At 39.6% G+C, this 18798-nt stretch overlaps 1 protein-coding gene across 2 annotated transcripts in view; it reads left to right on the top strand.

Annotated features, from left to right (window-relative positions):
• The window catches only part of Armh4 (armadillo like helical domain containing 4), a 108898-nt gene that overhangs the window by 29170 nt on the left and 60930 nt on the right, over positions 1–18798 (top strand). For both annotated transcript variants that reach the window (XM_042682553.1, XM_042682551.1), the window contains exon 5: positions 12554–12808. In XM_042682553.1, the coding sequence (XP_042538487.1) occupies positions 12554–12808 (255 nt within the window). The remainder of the gene's footprint in view (positions 1–12553; positions 12809–18798) is intronic.

Here is an 18798-nt window from a genome sequence, read left to right as displayed (position 1 = left end):
AATGTTTTGGCTTTTTATTCAGAATAGGACAGTGACTAATTTTATGCATGCATTTATTTATTTGTAGCTGCCTACATTCATTCTGCCATTAAATCACCTTTTTTCCCCCTTTGGTCATGGGGCTTGAACTCAGAGCTTGGGCACAGTCCCTGAGCATTTTTTTTTTGTCAGTTATGAGCCTGAACTCTGGGCCTGGGTGCTGCCCCTCAGCTCTTCAGCTAAAGGCTAGTGCTCTACCACTTGAGCCACAGTGCCACTTTTGGGTTTTTCTGCTTATGTGGTGCTGAGGAATTAAATCCAGGGCCTCAAGAATGCAAGGCAAGCACTCTACCACTGAGCTACCTTCCCAGCCCTCCCTGAGTTTTTTCTTTTTTTTTTTTGGGTCTGGTCGTGGGGCCTGGACTCTGGGCCAGGCGCTGTCCCTCAGATCTTCAGCTCAAGGCTAGTGCTCTACCACTTGAGCCACAGCACCACTTCTGGCTTTTTTCTTTTTTGCTTATGTGGTGCTGAGAATCGAACCCAGGGCCTTATGCATGCAAGGTAAGCACTCTACCATTGAGCCACCTTCCCAGCCCTCCCTGAGCTTTTTTGTTGAAGGTTAGTGCTCTACTACCTTGATCCACAGCTCCACTTCTGATTTCCTGGTGGTTAATTGGAGCTAAGAGTCTCACAGACTTTCCTGCCTGGGCTGGCTTTGAACCACTATCTTCAGATCTCAGCCTCCTGAATTGCTAGGATTACAGGTGTGAGCCACCCGTGTGCCTGGCTCAACTTTTTTTTTTTTTTTTTTAGTACTGGTACTGGGACTTGAATTCAGTTCTGCACACTGTCCCTGATCTTTTTTGCTTTAATGTACCACTGATGTTCCTAGAGGGCTCTTATCTTTATGAAGGAAAAAACACTACAATTCACAAAACAAATTTTTTTTGTTCTCCCAGTAAGGACTCATATTCTCAGTCCTTTTTTTTAATTTTTATTTTTTGTGAACACACTGTACAGAGGGGTTACAATTACATGGGCAGGTTTCTCAGTCCTTTTAAATTTTTAGTTCTTACCAACTCAGAGTTGGTGAATGAAAACATTCAAAAATCCTATCTTGGAGCTGGGAAGGTGGCTCAGTGATAGAGCGCTTGCCTTGCATGCTTGAGGCCCTGGGTTCGATTCCTCAGCACCACATAAGCAGAGAAAAAAAAAAAAAGCCAGAAGTGGCACTGTGGCTCAAGTGGTAGAGCACTAGCCTTGGGCTGAAGAGCTGAGGGACAGCACCCAGGCCCAGAGTTCAGGCCACACGACCGGACTACACCCCCCCCCCCCCCCCCCCCCCCGGCCAAAAAAAATCCTATCTTGAGGCCACATTTATAAAACCAAGTTCTTATGATTTATTTTGGTGGCTGCTGTGGTGCTGTGGTATATAATATAGAAGAAGCAACTGTTGTGTGATAAACGTGACGCAGTCAGGTTAAGAATGTTAACTTTAGGGCTAGGAAGGTAGCTCAGTGCTTGCCTTGTATGCATGAGGCCCTGGGTTCAATTCCTCAGTACCACATAAGCAGAAAAAGCCAGAAGTGGCGCTGTGGCTCAAGTGGTAGTGCGCTAGCCTTGAGCTGAAGAGCTGAGGGACAGTGCCAGGGTTCAAGCCCCATGACCAACAAAAAAGAAAGAAAGAAAAGAAAAGAATGTTAACTTTAATAAGGTTAAGAATGAGCCCAAGCTTTGGCTTTTGTTCTTAGAAATGCTTTGAAATCTGACTTTTGCCTCTTTGACAGAGCTGCTTAAATGGTAGAACAGCAGGGAAGAAGTAGAAAAGAGTATTTGAAGGGATATGCTCTTTGATTTTAATGTTGAAATCAGTTCTGACCCCCTTCCTAGATGCTTTTTTGTCCCCCACATGCAATGGGGGTTAAGTTTAAAAAATAGGTAACTTTATTAATCAAACTTCCTACCCTCAGTGCCTAATACTTATTACCAAATTTGATAGAGAAGGACGATAATTTTCTATACATCATTTTTAAGTGTTTTGTATGACAGGTTTTGCAACACAGAATTGCTGGTGATTTCAGTTATTGATTGACTCTTACAGTAAGTTATTTTGTTGTCTTTCCCTGAAATCATTTTGTATTCTTTGGTGGTGATGACAACTCTTAAGCATCTGTATATTCCCTAGGCAGTAGAGTCAATTACTTAGCACTCAGAATGGCCATTATATGTTGCTAGGAATGTTCACATAGTCAGTGAGATTTTAAAAATATTTAAAATCAATATTGTGGTATATTTTCATAAAGCTAGCTTACAAATTCTGCTATTCAAGAAAGACGGCTGACATTCACTGGGATGTTTCTGGTATCTTTTCTTATCATAGGGGATTCATTCATTACTATGATCACAATTAAGAAAACATTGTTGTAGAGTTGTTGTAGAGTCCATCTGTTTTTGCCCAGCCCATTACTGTTTTGTATATTCCCCGTAGGGACTCATAAAATTATACATGATGGCTTGTGAGGATGGAAGGATTTAGCACGGTAGATATTTTGTGGTTTTATTTATTCATTTAAGTATTCATGTGGTTAGTGTTTGGTGTTTTACATAATACTAAGAAGAATTGGAGATAAATCTTGATTTCTTGGAACATTTTAGCAGAAGAGGTAGATAAGTATACAAATAACAAAAATGCAAAGCAAAATGACTCTGTCTGGGTAGAGAACTTAGCTCTGGTTTAGAGAATTGATGTATATGGTTTTGTATATATGTGTGTATGTGTATGTGTGTTATGTCTGTATGTGTATAGATTTCCATATGTATGTATATTCACTATTCTATCAGTAGTTATAGAGAAAATAATTGGTAACGAATCCCCAAATGTGGAAAAATTGCAAATTTTAATGGATGCCACATAGATCCCAGTAGTGAGAAATTATCTTATAGATATGTAGTCAAGCAAAATTTCCTAACTTATTGACTACCTGAATTTTCTTTAAGATTAGCTTTTAATAACAGGAGTGACTGTTTTCTACTGCACAAGAGGCAGCCAGGTGCTCAGCCTCAGGCCAACAGATCTCCTATTTATAGGAGACTGTACTGTGGCTCTCTCAAGAGGGCTGTTCCAGTCTCAGGCAAAGAGATTTGTTCCGAATGATTAATCTGGGTTCACACTCCATGTCTGAGAGACCTCATGGGGCTGGTCCAAGCAGAGATTTCTTTGTGTTCAAGCAAATATATACCTTTGGACTATATAGAGGATTGTGGATATTCCAAAGGTATTTTTAGATGTTTAGAGAAAATTAAGGTATTTCAAAACATGACTTTTTAATATATGTATATGATACACATTATATATAAAATCACATATAATATATAAAATAAGATATATACAAAATATATAATATAATACACTATATAAATTATAAATACATTAAAATATGCACATATGTATTAAACATACATTATAAGTGCATGACATAATGTATATCTATAAAAATTTTAGTGTTATAAACAAGAGTTTTTATTGCACTGGAGCACAGATAATTATAAACTTAAAAATGTGTAAAATAAAATATGATAGTATCAATTGCACTACATGTGGCTGTCTTTATAACTATGAAGTTGTTTGGGCATCAGATATCCTCTTAACATTTAAACTATACATTGCCCCAAAGGAAAAGATCAGAAGAAAAATATAATGCATCTGCCTAAATGATCCTAAAAGCATTCAAACATTATCACACTTGGTAACATTAAATTTGTCTGAAAGATTTACATATACTCTGCCCATGTTTGCCAGTACCTTTTCTTGAACTTAGGGCCTGTGAGTGTCCCTGAGCCTCTCTGTGCTCAAGGCTAGCACTCTACCACTGTAGCCACAGCACTATTTCTGGCTTTTTCTGTTTATGTGGTACTGAGGAACTGAACCCAGGACTTTATGTATGCTAGGCAAGCACTCTACCACTGAGCCACATTCCCAGCTGAATCTCCAAGTTTTTAGCATAACAGGGAGACTCTCCAGGTGAGCCAGAAGCCTGCCACTATTCTCTGGATTTTCTTAAGGTGTCTGCTTCATCTACATTCTGAGGGTTCCAGTTTCCCATTAAAACTCTGACTCAGGACTTGATGAAATCTCTCATCTTTTCACAATGGATATTAGTTGAAGTTGTAAAGGTGCTTGCTCCTCAAACCTAATGGACAACAACGTAAACCAAGAAAGTAAGAAAAAGTAGAAAATGAATTAGGCTCATCAGGTATGAATTTATCTTGGTCTTAACAAATTCCCAGGCTCTGATCCATTCTGTGCGTGGCCTTAACATTTCTTTTTATTTGATACGTGAAGTACTGGAACAATTGTTTAGGCACCTTGCCAGGCATTCTGTCACCTTAGCTCTTGGCTTGTTTCCTATATAGAAGGTAATTTTCTTATGTTCTCTTCTTCATCCCTGATTCCACAGAGAAAAGCCAACCAAGACCAGGATGTAAATTTCACCCAGGGCCCAAGAGCAAGTAGTGAACCCCATCTCCCACATAGGTATCATCTGCCCTCTTTTCATGTTGAAGGAAACACATTCAATCTCTAGGTAAATGACAGTCAGAAGACCTTCATGATTAATGCCACATGCATCCCACACTCTATCCCCCTTAAAAGCTCAATTTATTTCAAGGCAGTCCAACATAGGCAATACAACCTGTGTTAACAAGATCATTCTACAGCAATATTCAGCACTATATTGCTTCACAAACAAAGGACAATAAAATTAAGAGGACAGGAAGGAGAGACAAATGGTTCTGCTCCAAGTTCTCCTCTGTGACGTCTCTCAGACAACCAGTCTGAAATGATGAGTTATAGAGTCTGTTGGAAAAGAATTCTACTTCTGTTCTCAAATGGATATGCTTGAGTTTGTCCTGATTCCATTATGAAAACACACTAAATCCTGACCAAAGTATTTAATACCATTTTTTGTTGTTGTTGTTGTTGTAGTCAATCATGGAGCTTGAACTCAGGGCCTGGGCTTTTTTGCTCAAGGCTAATGCTCTACCACTTGGAGCCATGGCTCCACTTCTGATTTTCTGGTGGTTAATTAGAGTTAAGAGTCTCATGGACTTTTCTGCCTCGGCTGGCTTCCATCTATGATCCTCAGATATTAGCCTCCTGAGTAGCTAGGATTATAAGTGTGAGCCACCTGTACCTGCCTAGTATTTAATATCTTTAGGGCTCTATTTTTCCACCTGAGAAACAGGGACACTGATGTATCTACTTCAGGCCTTGTTGTGAGGATTAAGAGCTTGCAGGTAACGTTTTTAGTAGTGCTTTTGGACACACAGTAAACACATAATGTGACTTAGTTTTATGATTGATGATGTACATACCATTTGATGAAGTTATACACCATTTCTTATATACTACTATGTATTAATTGTTATGAAGAAATACATCCTCTCCATGCAGCCATGGGCTAGGTGTCAGGTAGATGATATAAGTAAGCAGAAAAAGGGGTAGGAGACAGTACGGCGTGGTGAGTGTGTTACAGGGGAGAGCATACACTCCTGAGCCATATAATTTGTTCACCATTTTGCCAGAAGGAGAATCTGAACCAGTGATATCAGATCTCAGATCTTTCTAAGACTAGCTGAATTGACTCATGTTTGTATAAAACATTCTGACTTAAAAATCAGAATTAATTGGAATCAATTCAGATGTTTACCTGTCCCATTTTGTTTTATTTTATTTTTATTTTGTCGGTCATGGGGCTTGAACTCTGGGCCTGAGCTGTCTCTCAGCTCTTCAGTTCAAGGAAAGTGCTCTACTACTTGAGCTACTGCGCCATTTCTAGTTTCTGAGTGGTTTACTGGAGATAAGAATCTCAAGGACTTTCCTGCCTGGGCTGGCTTTGAACCGAGATCCTCAGATCTCAGCCTCCTGAATAGCTAGAATTACAAGCGTGAGCCACTGGTGCCTGGCTCCATTTTATTTTATTTTTATTTTTTTACTGTACATACACCCCCAAAATGAATCTGTCTTTCCAGTCATTGACTCTTAGTTTGTGATCTCTTGACTGAATTCTATACACTCTTTAAAAGCAGGGTCTGATCTTTTGGTCTAGTCATGTATACCATGGCCTATCAGTACTAGGTGTTGGGCAAGATCATGATTAAGTGCCTGCTTTTATGACCATCTTCTTGTTTAGATGAAATGTCTCCTTCTTGCTTTGTCTTGCTTATTGATGTTATTATTCGAATCTAGTGCTGATTCAGGCCTGAAGTTGATCTCTTTTTATGTAAATGGAGCAGTGGTTCCCAATCACATTTTCCTTCGAAACTCCCTAACAATTTGCTTCCAGTTCTTGGGTCCCATCATAGAGTTGTAGAGTATTTCATTCTTATTAGAATCCATGCCAGTATCTGCACCAATTAGGAAAGAGGAACTCAATAAGCTAATGATTGATTTTTGCCTGTGTGCTGGTATCAGGGATTATGTTCAGGGCCTTGTACTCTGGGACTGTTTGCTTACCATTAGTCTTCTACCACTTGAGACACATCTCTAGTCTGGCTATTTGCTGATTGTGGAGGTAGAGTCTCTTGGAGTTTTCTGCTGGGCTTCAAACCATGGTCCTCCATGGACCTCCTACGTAGCTAGAGTTAATTACAGGCATAAGCCATTAGTGCTCAGCTAGTTTAATTATTTAAAACCACTTTGGGAAGCTAGAGTGTGAGGGAGAGAAGCAGAAGAAATATGGGGTCAGGGAGACCCTCTAACAGTGTTATGGGAGTTCATTTGTGAAGTGTCACTTCCCCCCATGCTCTCACCTGATTTGAAGAAAGCATATAAATGCATTTCCATTAGAAAATTCAAATACTTGAAACATGCACAGACACATACACAATGTTTGTATATATATGTTTATATATAAACAAAGTAATACTTATATTCAAGCTCTATAAAACTACTCAAAGAGGAAGATAGCATAATTTTTTTCAGTCAACATGTATTGAGTCAAGTTTTTTTTTGTTTTTTTTTTTTCCCTTTGGTCGGTTGTCGGGCTTGAACTCTGGGCCTAGGCATTGTCCCTTCAGCTTAAGGCTAGCGCACTAACCCTTGAGCCACAGTGCCACTTCAGGTTTTCTGAGTGATTTATTGGAGATAAGAGTCTTACAGACTTTCCTGCCCAGACTGGTTTGAACTGCAATCCTCAGATCTCAGCCTCCTGAGTAGCTAGGATTATAGGTGTGAGCCACTGGTGCCTGGCTTGAGTTGTTTTGAGCAAGGCATAATGCTTGATCCCCAGTGGTGGGATATGAAGATGAATAACACAAGATTTTTGCTTTTAAGAAGATCACATAAAAATTAGTAAGTAAGATTCATTTTGGATAGTTTTAGTTATGTTTAACATTTTGAAGGGGAAGTCTATTTTTATGCATTAAAAAAAATGCTAGCGGAGTGCCATGATTCACACCTGTTATTCTAGCTACTCAGAAGCTTGAAATCTAAGGATCATGGTTCAAAGCCAGCCTGGGCAGGAAATTCCATGAGACTCTTATCTCCAATTAACTACCGGAAAACTGGAAGTGGCGCTGTGGCTCAAGTGGTAGTGCACTAGTCTTGAGCTGAAGAGCTAAGGGATCGTGCCCAGGCCCAGAGTTCAAGCCCCTGACAGATTAAAAAAAAAAAAAAGGCTGGTTCTGGGGCTTGAACTCAATGGCTGGTCATTGCCCTGAACTGTTTTTGCTCAAGACTGATACTATCCTGCTTGAGCCACAAATCCACTAATGGCTTTTTGGTAGTTAATTGAAGAGTCTCATGGACTTTCCTACCTGGGTTGCCTTTGAACCATGATTTTCAGATCTTAGCCTCCTGAGTAACTAGGATTATAGGCATGAGCCACTGGCACCTGACTTTATACATATTTTTGCAAAGTGAATAATCAACCTAACTAATCTATCAGTTGACTGTATGTGGATTTTTATATACAAGTTATGTATATTTAATTATTGCTAATAATCCCATAGGATTACTAAAGTATTGAAAAAAGTTTTATTCCAGATGGCTCAGAATTTATAGATACACTATTAATATAGCTTCTGTGTTTTCTGTATATCAGCCTTGAGAAATAAATAGTATCACTTTAGTCTTATTTCTCAGAGGAAAGCTGTTATCTAATTCAAAAGCAGTTGTTTAATGAAAAGGAGTTAGACTATAGAACTTACACTTGCTATAGGGCTTTATCAGGGAAACTCAATTTAATTTGGGGCAGAATTTATAGAAGATAATGGAGAACAGGCCATTTATATGGGGTTAGGTCTGAAAAGGGATTAGGCCATGGTGAATGTGAATGTAACTCACTTGTCTCTTTAGATGGCTAACCAGATAAAGGAGATAACATTATCAAGAGCAAAGTCCTCAAATGTTAAGAAGTACAAAATGAAATAAGAATATCTTTAAACATCTATTTGAAACATGGATTGAGTCTAAAATGTTTTGCAGCTGGTGTTTGAAGTGGCTGGTTATCTTGCCTCAAGCTTTTTCATTTTCTCATTAATGTAGCTGTAAGTATTGTTAAGGCTAGATTGGAGGGCACTTACAGTCATTGTATTTACTGTTATACAATTAAAGGGAAGTTTGAAATGGAGTAAAAGTTTTCAAAAGGGGGTCGGGAGGAAAAATGGGGAGAAGACAAAGGAAAAGATGACATTGTTCAAAAAAAATGTACTCATTACCTGCCTAATATCACTGTAACCCCTCTGTACAACACCTTTACAATAACAGTAAGAAAAGAAGTTTTCAAGAGAATAAAATGGGTCCATATGGGAATCTAAAACATGCTGATGCATTAAAAAAAAGAGAGAACTGAAGAAATCAACAGAAGTGCTTAAAGATGTCAGTGCTTAGTAAACACTATCACTTGAGATTTTTAGTTTTAAAATGTGTCCCAGGTTACAGAAGCATTTGGGAGTGATATTGGAGAATTTGAGAATGGAATTTGAAAAGCAAATTAAATCTCTTACTCAATTTGCTGGATGAGCCTCAAATGTAGATAATACAGAGCCTTTTGGAAAGCATGATAATTGGACAGACAATTCGGAAAGGATCTAATGTAGCAGAATGACTACAACTTGGCTGAAATATATGTTAATACACAGATGAGACCAGAAGTAGTCAGAATAAAACATAGACTTTTCCTTCCCAGGCTGGCTTTTGAACCATAATCTTACATCCCAGCCACTGATGCCCAGGTCTGTAGGGGAACTTTCTAAGAGTAAGTAACAGCTGAGAAATACAAAATGTAGCAGATGTATAATTTAAATGATTCAGCTTATTTATAGTAAGTTTGTCTGAATTAAGGAGAAAAGGGAGGTTAAAATAAGAAGAAAATGCAGATACATGTAGCAATATTGGTTACCATCTAGGTCTCAAGAACAGTGATGGTGTTTGTTATATTATGAAGTTTAATAAATATGGTATTTAATAATATGGTATTATTTAATAAATATGGTATTTAATAATATGGTATTAACACTGATGTTAATAAGCTTTATGGGATGTTACATAATAAGGTATAATACATCACATGGTCAGGGCCAGTTTAATTTTTAGAAATTCTGTAAGTTCTAAGTCAGCTTTGCACTGGGAACCACACTGGGAATTTTATGGTGGTTACTTCCAGAGCTTCAGCTTCCTCAACAGTTTCTGGTCCTGGAGAGCCATCTACTGGAAAATCGCTTCATAGCCTCAGGATATTTCCTAGCTTTTCTGTTTTGCACATAATTGGATACTCTAGTTTTTTTTTTTTTAAGAACAAATAAATAACAACAACAAAAAACCCCAACCTGGTTGATTGATTCTACATTTTTCTTCTCATTTTAATCTCCCTTTTTCTCCTTAACTCAGACAAACTGACTATAACTAAGTTGAATCCTATAAAATTATACATTTCTTATTTCTCAGCTGTTATTTACTCTTAGAAAGTTTCCCTATAAACCTGGGCATCAGTGGCTCATGCCTAGCTACCATATTAAAAAAAAAATCCTATAAGCAGAGAGGTTCCCAAGCACCAGTGAACATTTCCCTTTTAGAAAGATGCCTGGACTGAGACAGAGCCACACCCCTCAGGGAAGAACTGGCTCAGGCCAGCCCCAGGAAGCTGCACCATTTTTTCCATACATCCTTTTGCTTTCCACATGTATCCATTTGGTGTTAAACTGTAAAAAGGGGAGAGAAAAAAAAGGCCACCGAAAAGAAAACTTTGACTTAACACGAATCAGCAAATACGCAAAAGATGAGGATTCAGATTAATCACTGCTTTTCCAAAAAGGCAGGGTGATGCGGGTCCCCAATGCTATTTCTGTTTCTTCTGACTCCCAGTGTTAGGATGACAGTCTCAGCCCACAGGTTTCTTCTTTGGCGATGCCTTAGCTACAAGCCTGGAAATGCTAGTGACTTGGCTGTTTTCTGGAGAACTAAAAATGTCTAAGCTGTAATAAAAAGACAGTTTGAAAAACTTTTGGTGAGGACTGTCTATGAAATGACTATGAAATGGACTTCGTAACAACGTAATCTGGGGCAAAATGAAAACTCTTAAGATTTGGTAACCTAAAGCAGAAATGTTTGCAATAAATAAAGAAAACAAGCTTAGACCTAGAGAAGCAAAAATTCTAGGTGTGAACAAACTCCTTAAAAGCTTGGCTATTGTATTATCTGAATACCTAAGGTTAGCATTTTGACTAGCTAAAGTAGCCTGTAAATAAAACAGGATTTATAAACTTGGTCCTTGTTTAGATAATGATACGTATTTGGAGGGCAGTGCCTGCAAAGCTTTTGAGTTCTCCAGAAGAAAAGTTCTATGTAAGTGCAAAAGATTGTTGTGGGTTATGAAGCAGCTGTTAAGAGATTCTGACGGAGAGGCCAGACACATGAAATTGGCTTAGTGAGGATGCTGTCTAGACACATTTTCCCTTCCTTGCCACTTGTAATAGGACATTTCTCTATTCGAATTGCCACTTGATATCACTAAGCATCTCTTAGCCATGTGGTACCATTACCTGACATTGCTGATGAATGGTTTGCAGTTTTCATTTTTAACTTTCAATTCACTTTGAGCTTAGCAATATCAATTAGGTCATGTCCTATTCTCCATTGAATACTGAGCTGTCTTTCTGTTCTAACACCTCAGTTACAGTTGTGGATGACATCTATTAGGTATCAGAATTCTTGACAGGTAAGGATGTTACGGAAGAATACACTAGCCCCATGGCAAGGAACGTTGGTTGATGCACAACCTTGGTTGTGCAACCTGAACTCAGTGGGACCCCTGAGCGTTTAAGGGGGTGTTGGTTCCACAAGAGTGAGAAGGGGATGCATGAAACTTGTGCCACACATTTGGGAGTGGACATAGCACGGATAGGTGGGAGGATTCTGCCTCTTAGGTCAGAGGGTGACTCAGAAACTGTCCTTCCTGTCCTTTTGAATCTTGTGTGTGGCCCTGTTACGATCTGATAGTATGGGTCAGCCAGTGTCAAAATCAACCTGAGAAGAAGATGTGTCAGTCCTGAGGATGCACTTTGCATTCCAGGTGACGTGGCTGTAAGGAAAAGCTCAGATAAATCCTCTTATCTTCCCTTCCTGGATTTAAAGGGACAAAATGCCACTTCAGGTCTTTCAGCATTGTCACTGGATGTGGATATAAAGGGTATCCATGTTCATCATGCTAAACTAAGAATAATAATTTCTTTTTAGAGGTCCAGTTTTTCTTTTTCTGTGCCACCCTTATATATTCTTATAAGTGTGTGTGTGTGTGTGTGTGTGTGTGTGTGTGTGTGTGTGTGTGTATGTATACATTAACTTACTGGCCACAGGCTTATTTGGTGTTCAAATACCACAAAAAATTAAATTTGGTTTTTTTCTAAGCAAAATTTCTAAACAAAAACATTAGGAACCTTATGTTCCTAACCTCTACTCCACCAGAATCACTGAGAAGGAACAGTTGTGCATGCTGACTCTTCTGAGAGTGTTGGTGATCTTTTCCACATTGTTACTTTAAGACTGCCTACTTTCCAGTTCCCATTAGAGGTGGATTGAGAATGGGGATGTGATTGCTTCCAGTTTCTTGGTTATTTTTCCTCCACAGGGAAGACAGGACCCATGAATGGATGTGTGCATCTCTCACGTAATATTGTGTTGAGTTCTGCTCACAGAGGTGGAGGAGTAGAAAGTGAGCTGAATTATGAATTTTCATCTCTGGTGTGATGGCACAGGGGGTGGGAACAGCTCCTTTTAAAGTTCTGATGATATTTCAGTGTAGTCTCTAAACAAATAAATTTTCAAGACCAGTAGCAAACAGAAACAAGGCTGTTTTTTAATCTTGTAAAAAATAAGTTACCATAATAACAACTCTGAGTAAACATGATACATGATTTAAAAAAATTTCACATCATCCACATTGGCTATAAAATTGGCTTTAAAAGGTCAAACACAACTATATATATAAATGTATATATATATACACATATATTGTTATATGTGTTAGATTTTAAAAAAAGATGTTTTTATGTTTCCAATTGACTTTTTTTTGTCCAGAGGGAGAAGAAGATGAGGATGAAGAAGACGAAGAAGATGAAGATGAAGAGGAAGATGAGGAAGAAGATGAGGAAGATAAAGATGCAGACTCCTTAGATGACAGCTTTGATGGGGACACCGAATTGCCAGGGTTCACTCCCCCTGGCATCACATCCCAGGAACCTGGCTTAGAGCAGGGAAACATAGACGCACTGGAAGCAGCCACCTACCAGGTGCCAGACGCCATCGAATGGGAACAACAGAATCAAGGCCTGGGTAAGACCCATGAGTATTTTTCTTTCCGTCCTCCCTGTCCTCTTCCTACTTTAGTATGGTGAGAACTTCCTTTCTTTGACATTTGTCACGGGCAAAATGATCTTTTATTTTTATAGGTGTTCATTTGGGGGAAAAAATCAGCTGTTTGTTCAAGAAGTTTGTATTGGGCAGGGAAGGTGGCTCAGTTGTAGAGTGCTTGCCTTGCATGAATGAGGTCCTGGGTTCGATTCGTCAGAACCACATAAGCAGAAAAGGCCCGAAGTGGCACTGTGACCTTGAGCTGAAAAGGTCAGGGACAGAGCCCAGGCCCAGAGTTCAGGCCCCATGACCGACCGAAAAAAAAAAAAGAAAAAAAAGAAAAAAAGAAGTTTGTATTATGCTCTTAAATAGGAGACTCATGATGCACATGACTATCTGAAGTTTGGAAGGAATTCCAGTTTTCCTTCCCAGCTGGAAGAAAGACAGCTTTAGGAAAACTTCCAAATGGGAGATGTATATAACCAGGATGCTGAATAAGCAGTACCCTGGACCTGAGTCAGGAAACGAATGTGATTTGTCATCTTCTGTACTTTCAGAATTTGTTTCCTAGGGAAAGTTCCTGCCCTGTTATTAGCCGAGCTTTCCAGCAAGCCCACCATTTTTTCTGCTTATTGTAAACACTAGCTCTGTTCACCTTTTGAGTGTCCAGACAGCCTTAGGCTTTCTCTGCCTTGTGCTTGGCCCCTGCCTCTCATGAGAGACCAAGGATACAGGCTTTCCCTTTCCTGTGGACACTATTAAGCTAATAAATGAAAGACCCATTCCCACTCTCTTGACCTGAGGTGAAGTAAGGTGAAGTGATCCTGATCTTCAGGGAAATTCCTTCTTGAAAATTCCCTTAGAGTATTTGTGTGTGTGTGTGTGTGTGTGTGTGTGTGTGTGTGTGTGTCAGTTGTGAGGTTTAAACTCTGGGCCTGCGTGCTGTCCCTGAGCTCTTCAGCTCAAGGAGAGCACTCTACCCCTTGAGCCACAGCACCACTTCCAGTTTTCTGGTGGTTAATTGTGACAGACATTAAATGCAAGAACCCTCTTCCAGTTTTTGGTTATATTTCATAGAAAATTTGAATGCTGGTCTGGGACTTTGCTGTGACACAGGAATTCAGCATGTGTTTGTGAGTGACAGCTGTCCTTCATACCCTTGCAGTCCTTCCTCAACTCTTTGCCTGAAACCATCACTCATCTGCTTTGGGCACTGTACATTAGTTTGCATTTTCTAGAAAATTATGTGAATGAAACCATATGATGTATGATTTTTTTTGCATCCACCTTCTTTCACTTTAGCACAATGCTAAAATCAATCAACTATACTATTGCATATTTGTTCAGCAATTTGTTTTGTGTTAGACTGGGTAGTATCGGGGTGTGTGGATACAGTACATTTTGCTTGTCTAATGACCGGTTGGACATTTAAGTTTGTCCCATTTTTTGGCTAGTAGCAGTTCAGTTTTAGGGTGTGTTAGGATATAGATCAGGTCAGATAGCTCTGTTGTCCTTGCCTCTGCTTTCTGGTTCCAGCCTTCATGCATAGCTTAAGTCTGCGAATTAATGATAGTGATTAATGATAGTAATGTAGTGATTTTTTTTATCACCTCTAAAAATTATTTCCTCAGGTTCTAAGTTTTCATATCAGATTTTTTTTACTATAATACTTCACTATTTCCCCGTGTCTCTTAGTTTTTACTGCTACTTCTTTTCCTTTTTTTTTTGTTGTTGGTTGTGGGGTTTGAGTTTAGGACCTGGGCCCTGTCTCTGAAGTCTTTTGCTCAAGGCTAGAGCTCTACCACTTTGAGCCACAGCGTCACTTCCACTTTTTGAGTGGTTATTTGGAGATAAGATTCTCATGGGGACTTTTCTTCCCAGACTGGCTTTGAACCATGATCCTCAGATCTCAGCCTCCTGAGTAGCTAGGATTGCAGGTGTGAGCCACTGGTGCCTGGCTTACTTCTTTTCCTTATAAATTATTTTAATCAACCTGTATTTAGCACTGTGACTTTTCTGGAAACTCAAACAAAAAACAAATCTTTCAAGCTGGTCTTTCCCCACTGGAAGAAGGTTGTATTTGAGTAGTATCTGAGTCTAGAATTTCAGTAACCCACTAAAAGATAGTAATATCTTGTCATGAATCAAAATTGGTAACCATTTCTGAGTTAGTATTATTTAATTCAGTAGTAATGAATATTCTCAGCTCAAACCCTTAGTTGAGATAGATTTTTATAGTCGATAGAAGAATGGCTCCCCACAGATGTCCACTTCCTAATGTCTATAACCTGATGAATGTTATGTGGCAAAAGGGACTTCACTGATGTGACTGAAGATCTTGAGATGGAGATGAGGAGGTTATTTTGAATTACCTTGCTGGACAAAATATATTCACAAAGGTTGTTTTAAGAGAGAGGTGGGAGAGAGTCAGAGTCAGGAGGTGTGATGATTTGATAAGATGATTCCTGTGCTTTTTCTGTTTTCTTCTTCTGTAGTAAAGACTTATCCAGGTCTCTTTTATCCTCTAAAAGTCCTGTTAAATCTTTCTAAACTGTCTTCTTTATTTTAAATATGTTTTGATTTTGTAAGTTCTGGATGGGAGGTTGAAGGTGGCATTATTTATTTTTGCTTCTTCCTCAGACAGAGACCATTTTTAGGCTACTTAAGTGTTTGACTGATGTTCTTGCAGGATAAGGTTTCCGAAAGAATTATTATAGCTGCCTTCACTCTTGCCAGAAGCCTGTGTGTCACTTCGAAATGGGCATTTGATTAAGGGGGTAGAATATGTTTTTTCTACAGACGTCTTTAAAAAATATGATAACCATTCAATTAGTGGTCTAGGAATGTTTAGGGACAACAGAGCAAAATAAAAGAGGAACAAATGACAAATGTGTATTGAGTCGGTAGGAAGGTGGAATGACCGGTAAGCAAAGTGTGATTGGTGGCCTAGGGAGGAAGCAGGGTACTGGAATGTGAGGAAGCCCGACTCAGCCTTCAAACATACCAGCATGCCCTTTCTTTACATCTTCCTTCCTATTCATTTAAGACAGCGTGTAGCTGAGACTCAACACTTAAATATAGTACAACATGTGCTGTGGCAGCGAGGAAAACGTGTTTTCCAAAAGATGGTGGGAAGTGTGAGATTTCCTACAACTCCTCATTGCAACAAAGGTCAGTGTATTTTGATGCTTACATGGTAAGCTATGGATTGAAAGGTTGCTCAGGGCTGGGTGCTGCTGCCTTACACCTGTAATCCTAGCCACTTAGGAGGCTGAGTCAATCTGAAGATGGAGATTCTAAGCCAGCCCACACAGGAAAGTTCATGAGACTCATCTCCAGTTAACAACCCCCCCCCCCCCCCCCCCCCCAGCTAGAAGTGGAGCCATGGCTCAAATGGAAGAGCACTAGCCTTGAACCAAAGAAGCTCAGAGACAGTGGCCAGGCCTTGAGGTCAAGCCCCAGGACCAGCACAATAAAAGAACAGAAAAGAAGGAAAGAAAGAAAGAGAGGAGAGAAGAAGCTGGGCACAAGTGGCTCACAATTGTAATCTTAGTTACTCAGGAGGCTGAGATCTGAGGATCATAGTTTTAAGCCAGACTAGGAATGACAGTCGGTGAGACTTTTATCTCCAATAAACTACTCAGAAAAAGCTGGAAATGGCACTGTGGCACAAGTGGTAATATACTAGCTTTGAGCACAGAGAGGCCCAACGACAACATTCAGGCTCTGAGTTCAAGCCCCAGGTCCAGCCAAGGGGAGGGGGGGAAAGCTGAGTGCTAGTGGCTCATGCCTGTAATCCTAGCTGTTCAGGAGGCTGAGATCTGAGGATCTTGGTTCAAAGCCAGCCTGGGGAAGAAAAGTCCACGAGACTCTTATCTCCTGTTAACTACCAGAAACCAGAAATGGCACTCACCTTGAGCTGAAGAGCTGAGGGACAGCACCTAGGCCCAGAGTTCAAGCCCCAGGACTGACGAGAGAGAGAGAGAGAGAGAGAGAGAGAGAGAGAGAGAGAGAGAGAGAGAGAGAGAGAGAGATAAAAAGAGACACAGAGAGGGACACAGAAAGAGACACAGAAAGAGACAGAGAGACAGAGAAGAAATGTTGTTCAGGAAGGGCCAGGACTAATATTAGCAAAAATCAGTATGGAATAGAGAGGAAAGGAACCTAAGTCCATTGTAATAGTGCAAGGAGAACTGGCAGCTTTTCAGCCAAGTTCCCAGGCCAGCGGCACTCAATCTTGGCTGTACAAAGCTATTAAAAACAAAACAACACCAAGGCTTGGGATGTGGCTTAGTGGTAGAGTGCTCATCTAGCATGCATGAAGCCTTGGGTTTGATTCCTCAGTACCACATACACAGAAAAAGCTGCAAGTGACACTGTGGCTCCAACAACAACATCATCAAAAACCAAAAAAAAACAAAAAGCAAAACACAGATAGCTGGATCCTACCTCTATAGTATAAACTATCCTGGACTGAATCTACTGATTATCAATAGGGTGGGATCAGGAGAGGAGGGGAGGCAGGTTCTGTCTATGTAGGAAGATGGGGAGAGAGGTTTTTTTTTTTAAATAAAACCCTTTTTGAATACTTAACAGATCTACATTTTCTTGTCTCTGGTCCATGTGGGAGAATTTGGAAGTGATTCTGTATATCATGAATGGAATCTCCAAAATAAATTGTTCCATTGCTCTTAATGGTCATTTATGTATTAGATTAGTATGTCTGAAAAATACCTCCAGCTTTAACTTTTTTTTCCAGTCCTGGGGTTTGAACTCTGGGTCTAGGCCCTGTCTCTGAGCTTCTTTTGCTCAAGGCTAGTACTCTGCCACTTGAGACACAGTACCACTTCTGGCTTTTTCTGAGTACTTTATTGGAGATAAGCGTCTTGTAGACTTTTCTGCCTGGGCTGGCTTTGAACTGCAATCCTCACATCTCAGTCTCTTGAGTAGCTAGGATTACAGATGTAAGCCACCAATGCCCAGTTTAAAATTTATTATTGTTATTGTTGTTATTATTATTATTAAGGTGATGCAGAGGTGTATTACCATTTCATAAGCTAGGTAACGAGTACATTTCTTTTTGGATAATGTCATCCGTTTCAGTTTCCTTCTCCCATTCTTACCCACAAGTTATATAGTTCATTTTCTACATAGTGTCTAGTGAGTACTACTGCTTCATTTGTTTTTTTGTCCCTCCATTTCTGTGCCCCGATTTGCCCCCCCCCAAAAGGCAGATAAATGAACAAACAAGACAAAAATACAAGAAACAAAAAAATGTATCCAAAAAGTAAAAGCAGGTAATGCCATCTCTACCAACAACAGCAGAAAAAACAAACAACCCTTGCTTCCATTGCCTGGAATTCATTTAGATAAATATTACTTTAAATGTTCAGAGGCACAGAGGCATTGTGTCTTGTGTTTCTCCCCTGAGTGCCTCCTTTGGTCTTACTGTGTGCGAATGTCTAGAGTCCTGTATAATTTATCATGTCTTGGTGTATTTTAGATCTAGCTAGAAAATATGTTCCATTTGTCTCTCTGAGCTTGGCTTACCTCAGGTAACATGATTTGTTCTAGGTCCATCCATTTCCCTGTGAATGACATAATAGTATTCTTTCTAATGGCTGTGTAAAACACCATGGTATATAAGTCCCTCAGTTTTTGGATCCATTCCTCTATTGTAGGAGATCTGGGCTGTTTCCACAATGTGGCTATTGTGAATAGTGCAGCAATGAACATGGATGTGCAAGTGTCTTTACAGTATGCTGGCTTGTGATGTTCTGGGTAGATGCTTGTGAGTGGTATGGCTGGGTTGTAGGGAAGATCTATGTTTAGCTTTTTGAGGAGCCTCCAGACTGCTGCCCAGAGTGGTTGTGTTAGTTTATATTCCTACCAGCCATGCAGTAAGGTTCCTTTTTCCCTACATCCTGGCCAACATTTATTGTTTGAATTCACAATATTGGCCAAACTAACTG

Source organism: Dipodomys spectabilis, unplaced genomic scaffold (assembly GCF_019054845.1).
Source record: "Dipodomys spectabilis isolate Male_0828 unplaced genomic scaffold, ASM1905484v1 ptg000073l, whole genome shotgun sequence".
Taxonomy (NCBI): Eukaryota; Metazoa; Chordata; class Mammalia; order Rodentia; family Heteromyidae; genus Dipodomys; species Dipodomys spectabilis.
Note: the sequence above shows the minus strand (reverse complement) of the source record. Positions and strands in the feature narration are given on the sequence as shown.